This window comes from Chrysochloris asiatica, unplaced genomic scaffold, assembly GCF_000296735.1.
Source record: "Chrysochloris asiatica unplaced genomic scaffold, ChrAsi1.0 scaffold00056, whole genome shotgun sequence".
Lineage (NCBI taxonomy): Eukaryota > Metazoa > Chordata > Mammalia > Afrosoricida > Chrysochloridae > Chrysochloris > Chrysochloris asiatica.
This window is the reverse complement of record NW_006408574.1, coordinates 1,337,009-1,347,366: the sequence shown is the minus strand read 5'-3', so window position 1 is coordinate 1,347,366 and position 10,358 is coordinate 1,337,009. Positions and strand designations below refer to the sequence as shown.

General features: G+C 52.8%; 2 protein-coding genes across 2 annotated transcripts in view; both read left to right on the top strand.

Moving 5' to 3' along the window:
• The window catches only part of CCDC183 (coiled-coil domain containing 183), a 15,364-nt gene extending 12,375 nt beyond the window's left edge, over positions 1-2,989 (top strand). Inside the window, exons 9-14 of the mRNA XM_006863684.1 lie at positions 1,162-1,262; positions 1,813-1,973; positions 2,087-2,255; positions 2,339-2,449; positions 2,528-2,624; positions 2,871-2,989. Of these exons, the coding sequence (XP_006863746.1) occupies positions 1,162-1,262; positions 1,813-1,973; positions 2,087-2,255; positions 2,339-2,449; positions 2,528-2,624; positions 2,871-2,989 (758 nt within the window). The remainder of the gene's footprint in view (positions 1-1,161; positions 1,263-1,812; positions 1,974-2,086; positions 2,256-2,338; positions 2,450-2,527; positions 2,625-2,870) is intronic.
• A 558-nt stretch (positions 2,990-3,547) lies between these two features.
• Positions 3,548-10,358, top strand: part of RABL6 (RAB, member RAS oncogene family-like 6) — a 22,576-nt gene continuing 15,765 nt past the window's right edge. The window contains exon 1 of the mRNA XM_006863798.1: positions 3,548-3,677. Coding sequence (XP_006863860.1) covers positions 3,548-3,677 — 130 coding nt within the window. The remainder of the gene's footprint in view (positions 3,678-10,358) is intronic.

Sequence of the window (10,358 nt, the reverse complement as noted above, 5' to 3'; positions counted from 1 at the left end):
TCCATCTCTGGTGTCACTGCTTCTCTGGACAGGGTCCTACATGCCGCTCATGCTCTTCTCCCTTGATGGTCCTAGGGTCCTCTGTTCCTGGACTGTAAGATTAACTCCTCCCCTCTTTTTAATTACAGAACTTGTACCTTTACAGTTGTGACAGTAGCAATTAGGCATGATAACACTTACTAATGAATCATAAGAATCTTATCCCCATCTCTTTTCACCAGACCCATCTAGACAAGATGAAAACTATTCAGTGGGGATTCTACCTTCCCCGGCACACTCTGAAACTAAATTCCCTCTTGAAAACTTGTAAGCCAGTCACTTTGTGCCTTTATAGACCCCCATTTTAAGTGGCCAATGTCTAAGTTGCCCGTCCCTATCATCTTCTTTTAATGCTTTCTGCATCATTCAATAATTTCCCCAGAGAATCTTTCAGCACCGAAAGTTGAGACTTGAATCTTTTCTTCAGTTCTCTCAGCTTGAAGAGACTTACAGTCTTGGAAATCCTAAACAGGGTCGCTAAGAGTTGGAACTGACTCTGGCACACAACCACCCACACACACACACACATTATAGGAGCTCTGCTAGCATAGTGGGTTAGGAGTCAGGCTGCTAACTACAAAGTCAGCAATTCGAATCCTCCAGCTACTCCATGGGAGAAAGATGAGGCTTTCTGCTCATGTAAAGATTTACAGTCTCAGAAATCCTATACACAGGTTTGCTATGAGTCGGTACTGACTCAACGGGACACTACCACCACCACCCACATTTGCTTTACTTGAGTTCAGCTGATTAAATCCCACAGAACTATTTCAAACAGCAACTAGATGAGTATTTGCCCAAACAGCTGAGCACCAGATCCCAACCACATGGACACATACAATTCAGCATCACTAGGGGGGCACAAGGGCTTTAGCATTGAACTGCTAACTTAAGAGGCTGGTGGTTTGACGCCCCAGCTGCTCAAAGGGACAGAGCTGAGGTAGTCAGCTTCAGAAACCCTATGGGGCTGTTCTAGTGTGGGTCAGAACTGACTTGATGGTAGTGGGAGTTTCTTTGCGGGGAACACCTAGCTCCTTGGCTTCGGAGGTTTCAGGGGACCTAGTGCCACACCCTTGTGACATCCCTGCATACCAGCTGCCCCTTGCCCTCTGTTCTGCATAGTGAAGCGGAAAGAGACCTCCAAGGCTGACATCGAGTACCAGGAGAATGTGACCATGATGGTAGACCATGTGAAGAGCGCTGTGCGCTGCTCCCACCTCTGGGTAAGGCCCTGGCTCTCCCTGGAGCAGCAGAGCGCCGGGGAGTTTACAGGCCCTGGGTCTGTCAGGCCTGCAGGACCAAGCTAGTCTCAGCATGGAGGGACATGTTGAGGACGCCGGAACCCTGTCCCAAGGCCACACAGAGCCTGTCCGACCGGAGGCTCCCGACAACAAGGGCACACCTGGCCTCTCTGTCCCACTCTGCCCCTGCCCCACACTACCAGAGTCACAGGAGCAGCCCCTCTTTGTCCCACCCCCCTTATTTTCCTCGGGCCTGGGTGTCATTCTTACACCCTGAACTCCCATCCTTGGCCCTTATGTGACCTCCATGCTTGGACAAGTGGCCCAACGCACCTGGATATTGAGCCCCTTGTCTGCAGGAAGCTCCTTCCCCTCTTTGGGGTGTTGTGAGGCTCTCGTGCACTGGCGCGTGGTAGGCACCCAGCCTGGGACTGGCCCCAGCAAGCCCTGGATGTGTCCAGTCCCTGAACTGGGGGTGGGGAGCTGCTTCCTCGATCCAGGTCCCTGCTTCTCTCTCCGCTGGGCTGGCCAGGACATCGCAGGCCGCTTCCTGGCCCAGAGGAATACAGAGGAGAACCTGCAGCTGCAAATGGACGACTGTGAGCTACGGCGGAAGCAGCTGGGAATCCTGATGAAGAAGCTGGAGTTGGAACAGGCTGTTCTCAAGTTCCACCAGGCACCCAGCTCCGTCAGGTAACCAGCGACCCGGTGTCTACACAGCCCCCATTCAGGGACCACACTCGCTCGCTGCCTGCAAGGCTGCACACACTCATCCTTGGCGCCTGCACACCCACCATCCTCAACAGCTTTGCATCTGTTGAGAAGAAGATGATGGACTTGCTCAGAGAGGAGGAAGACCGGCTACATTTGGCCCTCAGCAATGTGACCAAGAGCCAGAAGCTGCTACTGACCATTCAGACGGGCATCGACAACCTCTACATCCGGCTCATCGGCATCCCCACGCCGATAGGCCAGGTGCCTGCCCTTGAAGAAGCCACCCCGACTGCCTGGGTGCAGGGATGAGCACTGCAGGCATCACACCCTCCTCTTGCCTGCAGAGAGACATGGTGCCCTCCAATTCCCTTGACGTGTACAACAAGCTGATGTACTGCGAGAGGACACTCACGTTCCTAATGGACAGAGTGGAGGGGCTGACCCCGTCCGAGGAGGTAGCCCGGCTGGGAGGCGAGCCTCAAGCCCATGACCTGCTCTGTATCTGCAGAGCTGACGGAGCTCTGCCCCCGCAGGTCATCACGAAGGTAAAGGACGCCCTGGAGGCCTCCATGCTTAAGGAGAAGCAGAATACCAAAATCAGCTTTGAAGACCGGGAGGAGGACGTGATAGGTAAGGGCGCGGAGAGGCGGAGCCAGGGCGGCTGGGGCGGGGCCGAGACGGGGCGGGGAAAGGGGCGGTGCCGGGGGCGGGATCCAGCGGCCGGCCTCTAGGAGCGAACGTGCACTGGGTTGGAGGTGGACCCGGTCCCGGCGGCATAGGACTTGGGGGATGGTTCTCGTCCTGTCCCGCAGGGCGGGATGGGGTCAGAGGTGACAAGGCCTGGGAGGGGCTGTAGGGTGCCGCCCTCCCTTGTAGAAACTTTCCAGTTTGCGGACGTGGACCACAGTTACGTGCCTTCGCGGGCCGAGATCAAGAAGCAGGGCCAGCGGCTGATCGAAGGAAAACTGAAGACGCTCAAGAAAAAGAAGAAGTAGTTCCCCCACCCCCTCACCAGCTCTTTATTATACAAATAAACATTTTTCCAGGACTGACAAGGGTCGCGGGGATTCGATACAGGCCTTAGGGGGTCATGCTGGGTGATGTGAACCGAGGGCTGATCGGAGGTGTCTGGGTTGACATGCGAACGGGGGTGCCCTCTGGGGGGGGGCAGTAAGCGGCAATCAAGGGTGCGGCGAGGTCCGCTAGGACCGCTAAATCTCTCGCCCGCGGGACCCCTGTGGTCGTACCGACTGTAGTACCACCCTGCGCATGCGCCCCACCTCTCTGACGTGGCCCTCGTGGCTCCCCGTAGCCTCCGCGTTCTCGCGCCTCGGCCGCGCGAGCGCCAAGATGGCGGCGTTGACGGGCCGAGAGTGGCCGTGCGGGAGGCCGCGGGGACCGGAGCGGAGCTGCAGCGGCTGAGGCCCCCGGACCACCGTTTCCGCCGCCGTGAGCCCGGCCCGACGGGCCACCGGGACATGGTGCGCGCTACCCCGTGCCGACGTTGCTGAGCTCGCCGGCCGCGCCCGGGCTCGGGCGTCCGAGCGGGGAAGATGTTTTCCGCTCTGAAGAAGCTGGTGGGGTCGGAGCAGGCTCCGAGCCGGGACAAGAACATCCCCGCCGGGCTGCAGTCCATGAACCAGGCGCTGCAGAGGCGCTTCGCCAAGGGGGTGCAGTACAACAGTGAGTGCGGGGCTGGGCCCGGGCAGCAGCCCCCTAAGACGAGCCCCGGGACCCCGAGTCGGAGGAAGGGAGGGGAAGGGGCTGTGCAGACGCTGAGCCCGCCAAGCGCCCCGTCGGCCAGGTGCTCGCTTAGGGCTTGAGAGTTGCTGTTAAAAATGGATACATCAGAAAGTGTGGTGTGAAGGGGTCGGAGCCCCGCGAAGCCCGCAGGACTTGACTTTGCGGAGAAGGTGGACCGGCCGGCCCTGCCCCGGCACCAGGAAGTGCCCTGCCCGGCGGGAGAGGCTTCGGCAGGTTTCGTGTGTTTCTGAGCCAGGAGGAGGCCCTAGAGGACTCGAGGGGGCGGCGAGGGTGGGCGCCCCCGGGATAGGAGACCTGCCTGCTTCATGGTAAACGGGGAAATCCGTGGAAGGAGGTTTCAGTCGCTGCCGGTGCCCGATCTTGCCTGGTCCGAGAGGAGTTATTACATAACGGGATAGGATAGCCGTTGGGCCGTGACTAAAGGGGTTCTCAACCGGTGAACTATCACGACCTGGAGGAGGTACCCCGAGCCTAGGCGGCTGAGCTTGTCCCAGCCAGGGGATTTCTCATCATTGACGTGGCATTGAGTTTGAAGACAGAATATCAGCTACGCCACAGTTCGTGCCTTTTAAAGAAGCGTTTGTAAGGGATATATTTAGAAAAGCTCCAGAAGGCACCAAGATGCTTGTTATCGGGAGCCATCTCGTCTACTCTGGGAAGGAGTTCGTCACAGATGCCCAGAGAAGCGGCCCTGACCCTTGCTCTTATCAATTATGTACATTGCGCAGCGCCCCACTCGCCGAGATCTTGACCCCCTTTCAGTTTTCCGTGTCGCGTTCTCTTTCCTACGGGTATTGGAAGGCGTTCTGCCTCCCTCTGCCTAAATTGCTTCCTTGGGAGATTGTGGACCCTTCCCTGCTTTGCGCTTTGAAGGGAGGCCTTCGGAAACGGGACGGGAATACTTTTGTGCAGGTGGCAAAGAGCTCTTGGCAGCTCTTTGTGTGTGGAGTTTTGTACGTGTTTCTTCCTTGTTCATTCCGAGGAGAGACTAGTGGAGTAAGTCAAAATGTCCAGTTACAGATTCTGTAGAATCTACGTTTGAATTCCGTATTCCATTTTATGTAACTTTCACATTCAGTGGTCCTGGGTGGCGCAGGTAAGCGCTTTGCTAGGAACCCAGAGGTGGTGCTTCAAATCCAGCCAGCGGTACCTGCAAGGATGACCTACTAAAAACAGCACCTTTTAGTCTTGTTTCTAAGTGAGTCGGAGTCCCGGGGAAGTTAGGCCTGGAAACCGGCTGCCTGGTCCTGGGTAGGGCGTGGGGGCTGGGACCTGCAGTCACACTCTCTAGTGAAATGGGGATTCGCGTTCTAGAGGAGTATTGTCCTGAGAGTTGGATGAAACTACAGTGTTGAAACTGTCATTTCCTGTTTTATTCAGTAGACAGGAAAATTCCTAGCATTTATTTTCCCAAATATCTTATTTAGGGAACAAAGCAGCAATATAAGTACATATAAAATTCAGGAATTTTATAAGAGATGCCATTAACTGTTATCCTGGGGGCGGGGAGGCAGGTATATAACTCTGTTTCTTTTAAATTTGCTCTGACAAGAAGAGCATCGATCACAGATGCATTGCCCAAGCACACCCATTGGATTTAGAACCCAAACCTGGTGAGTGGGCATGTCCCTCTCTGCTGTGATTGGACACCATGTTGCAGGTGAAGTTTTAGCCAGGACACCCATTCTCATGGACACAACTCCCTCAGGAGCCTGCCTTGGGGTGTGGGGACATAGTGTTAGGATTGGAACTCAGGAACTTTTGAAGGGCTACTGTCGGTACTGATAGCTTACCTTTAGGGAGGAAGCCGCCGAGTCCAGCCAGTGATGCTAGCTGCTGACATGCCACATCCTTCTGAGGGCTTTCCAGAGTGTTGAGTGCTCACTGGGGCGGAGCGCACGTTGGAGTGAGCGCTCACCATAGTAAAGGAGGCGGTGTCTGGCCTTCATGAGGCACTGAATCCTGTAGAGAGGTGAGGGGCTGGGTGTGCCAGGAAAGCTAAAGAAATGGCAGTTTTCCAGGGAGCATTGGGGTGGACCTCACTGATCAGGGACAGGGAGGTCTTTGGGGAGCCTTGTGGGCAGAGAGAGTGGCTTAAACATTCGACCACAGGCAGGGGAGAGGTCAGTAAAGTGAGCTAAGGAATGGAGGAGGCAAGTCACCGAGGTGGGGGGCGTGATATAGGACCACAGAGGGCTTTTCCCAGAGGGGCCACATGACTTGACCACACTGATTGACAGGCTGCAGGGTGGGAGGACAGTGAGGAGCCTCTCACTGGGGACACAAGACTACACCAGGGACCCTTACAGAGGTTCTGACCATGCACATCTGAGATCGCATGGTGTGGCACAGAGAAAGGGACAAGAGCAATGCCTTGATGCTTCTAGTAGGAAATAAGCAAGGGTAAACAGTTGCTCTCAGAATACAATTAGAGCAGAGGCTGACAAACCCAAAGCAAGCAGAAGAAAAGAAAGAAAGATGCAGAAACAGATGGTTCATAAAAGAATCTTTTGAGGCCTTCCGCAGAGTATCTGTTCTGTATGTTTGTGAATGCCTAATAAAGTACACACACAAACACCATCCTGAAGGCATCCCATAGCCCCTCAGCTGCCAGGAACGGTCCCGACCCACTGCAAGCCGAGTGAATGAGTCAGCTTTGAAAATGTTCATTATAATAGGCCACACACCCAACTACAGTGGGACCAGGTGGGATCACGTGAGCAATGTGGTGACTGGGGAAGAGAGAGCACATTTGTGAGAGTCACCCACTGGTAAAGGAGAAAAGCCGTAATTATATGTTTGATAAAGTCCAACGGCCGAGTCTTGGTTTCTCCAGGAGCAAAGTGCACACGCGCACACACACACACACACACACACACACTACCTGTTAAAACTACCAGAATCTGTGCGAAGCAGTGAGCTGAGTAGCCTCCCTTCTGCAGTGAGGGGTTAGACAGTGTCTTTAGTGTCCTGTGCCCTAGCCGCTCAAGAGAAGGAAAGTAGAAAGGTGATGGGGTAGAGAAGCCTTCTGTAGGAACAGACTCGCTGTAAATTGCAGAGATGTTTCCCAGGTAAGAAGCAGAACACAGGTGAAACTGGCCCTTAAAACAGCAGGCAGCTGTGGGGTGTGCAGAGCACCCCTCCCTCTAAAAAGTCCGAGTTCTGCCGCTCCGTTCCTGCCTCCTGTCTGTCTGCTTCAAACTTTAAAACTTCTCAGAATCACAAAGCAGTGGTGGTGAATGGATGCCTTTCTTCCCAAGGGTGTTTGTTAGATCTCAGGTCTGCAGTGGGGGAGGCAGGGAGGAGGAGGAGGAGAAATCTGAGAAACCAGCCAAGAAGGGGGGTGTGTGGTATGGGAGCCCTGCATGGAACTGGGGACCCCAGTCATGCCCTCGCTGCAACAGCATCGCTCTGGGACAGGAAGGTCCCTTGCTCTATTGAACCCTGTCTTGGTGAACAGTTGACTTTCACCTGGGTCTCTCCCCAAAATCAGTGTGCTAGAAACTCACTTGGAGGGTTTGCCACAGCCAGTACTCCAGGTTGGCCACGCTCCAGGCAGCTGGCAGAAGCACACACAATTGTGCTCTGTTGAATGCAGCGTCAACATGAGCCTCAAAGCGTTGCTGTGGATAAAGCTCCCAGAAATGTGAGCTGCCAGTCGAATCAAAATACACAGGACACAAAACACCAGGGACCTGTAAGTGCTCTGTCCTTGGAATTACACCCAGGACATGATCCAGTGAAGAAGTGAGGCTCGAGACCATAAGCATGAGTCTAGACCAAGGATATTTGACAAAGAACCTGCCCCCCAAGAAGTAAAAGATATGGAAAACAACTGAAGCCCCAGAATAGGCATGTGATGCTGCTCTGAGATGTTTTTCTTTTAGGTTCTTAGAAATCCAGAACATGAATAAATACACAAGACAGATTAGAAGGTAAAGTTGAGTTGAGAGCAAGATGACAGGTGACAACTGAGAGGGCAGATTAAGTTAGAGGACCGATCTAGATGGTCCAGATGTTGGGAAGGACAGAGAAGAAAAAAGAATATCTGTGGAAATTTCAGGAACCATTTCCAGAAGTAAAGGATGTGGACCGTTGGGTTGTGAATTCCCCCAGAAGCCAGCACCCTGGGGCATGGTGACATTTCAGAACACCAGAGCCGGGCACAGGAAGGACGCACGTCAAGGCTCAGGACCTGCAATGTGAGACCCGCCTGGATTCTGAAGGAAAATGGCCTCCACCAATAACAGCACCCTGGAATGCAGGGCTCACAAATTCAGTCAGGTGTGGGGGCCAATCAATATCCAGACATTTCCAGATAGGCACATGCTCAAAATTCTCACCTCGTTTCTCCCCTTTCGGGAAGATACCGAAGAATTTGCTTGTTTAAATGGGGGGAGGGGGGAGACAAGGAAGAGGCGTGCTAGGTTTAGATCTAGCTTTGGAAGACAGTGAAGGCACTAACTCTCAGTGTGATCCCAGTACCCACGCCGGGGCACCGGAACGCAGGGGTGCCTGCCCAGGTTAGCAAGTCAGAAGGCTTGCAGTAAACGGGGGTGGGGGACCACTGCTGTCTGGCGATGTTCGAACTGGCATTCGGCAACTAGCTGGGCTTGAATTGATGAAAAATACGCATAAAACTTCAAAAATGAGCCATTTGTTACTTCCAGGGGAATAGCAGGGTGTGCAGCAAAGTCACAGTAATCTCATGTTACACATGGCTCATCTGTGGCCAGCTCCACAGAGACAGCAAGCCCACACAGGACTCGATGGGAGCGTGCTGGCTGCTGGACAGCTCGGGCCTGAGGGCCACTCCCATATCCTCAGGATGAGCAGGTGTCTCTCACTGCAACTGGAGAAGTAGCAACCTGAGAAATGGCGTTGGAGACATGGAAGCTGCAAATACCCAAGTATTCATAAAAGAAGTACCAGTCGGTGTCTCTGGGGAGGGGACAGGAAGCTTGCACCACCTGCCAAAGCTTGTAAGTGCACAGAAGTGCCCAGAGCTCTCTGACATCCGCAGAACTGTAGGCACCTGGGCACTCCTGAGAATGAAGATGCTCACAGAGAAAGAAAACCAGTGCGTAACTGGCAGAGCCTCAAAGGAAAGTTCTGGAAGACCTGAATGAGCCCCGTCCGGGAAGGTCTGAAACGTGTAATGGTAACTGGTTAAACAGGGCAAGGTCAAATTTGTGTGGATAAAAACCAAAAGCTGGCTAGAAGGAAGATGCCAGAAGCACTGACAGTGTGCCTAGGAGGAAGAGAGAAATGGACTGGGGGCGCGGGAAGGGAGTAGCCCCAAGTACCATGGCAAAACAACGTGAGCACAGGTGGGGTCTGCAGGCTGTGTCGGAGACTCTACCACAACACAAGGATGCAAAGACAAGGGATGACAGATGCACACCGGTGGACAGCACAGACTCAGAGGCACGAAGCTTTACAAGAGGGGGCTTTCCTCTTTCTGCCAAAAAGACCGTTGAATTGCAGTGACTCTGCAGGCCCTTTGTGTATGTACTATTGCCATCTTAACCACGGAGCATGTTGTCATCTGTAGACTCTCAGCATTGTATTGTGGTCTTCATCAGATAAGCCTTTCACATCCCTTTTTACCTCGAAAACCCTCTATGGGGTCGCTGTGAGTTAGAACCAGCTCGATGGCTTAACCTCACCTAGATGCTATTGTGCACAGACTCGTTTCCCTGAGTTCCCTTGCAGATTTCTCAGTGCTGCTCATTAGAAGCCAACTGATTTTTGCTTGTTGACCTTGTGGCTTGCAACTTAGCTAAATTCCTCTAATTAGTTCTAGAAATGTTCTTATGGATTCTGGATTTTCTAAATATATGATCATGTTATCCACAAATAGAGGTCATTTTACTCTTCCTTTTCCAATCTGGATACCTTTTATTTCTTTAAATAGAGTGGTGAGAACAGGCACCCTTGTCTTGTGCTCTGTTTCAAGGGGAAAGCCCTCAATCCTTGTCCATTTAGGATAATGCTGGCTGTTGGCTTTTCACATACACCCTGAATTATATTGAGATTGTATTGTAATCTTCCCTAGGGCTTTCATCAAGAGAGAGTGTTGGGTTTTATCAGTTAGTTTCACTACATCCTTAGAGATGATCATGTGGTTCTTTTCCTTTGTTCTGCTGATGGCGGTGTACTGTGTTGATTGTCTAATATTCACTATTCCTTCATTCCAGGAATAGATCACATTTACTCGTGGTGGCGCTGGTGGTAGTTCTCATCAAGTCAGTTCCAACTCAGCAACCGTCAACACAACAGAATGAAACAGTGCCCAGACTTACACCAGCCTCAGCATTGTATGTTCAAGTCCATTGCTGCTGCCACAAGATGGTCATTCCCTCTTGTTGTCTTGTTGGGGGTGTTCATCCTTTTCACTGACCCTCCACTTTACCAACCATGATGTCCTGCTCCAGGGACTAGTCCCTGCTGATAACATGTCTGAAGTACGAGAGACAAAGTCTTGCCATCCTGACTTCTGAGGAGCATTCTGCCTGGACTTTTCCCAACATAGATTTGTTTGGTCTTCCAGCAGTCCATGGGACTTTCAATATTCTTCTCCAACACCACGACTCAAAT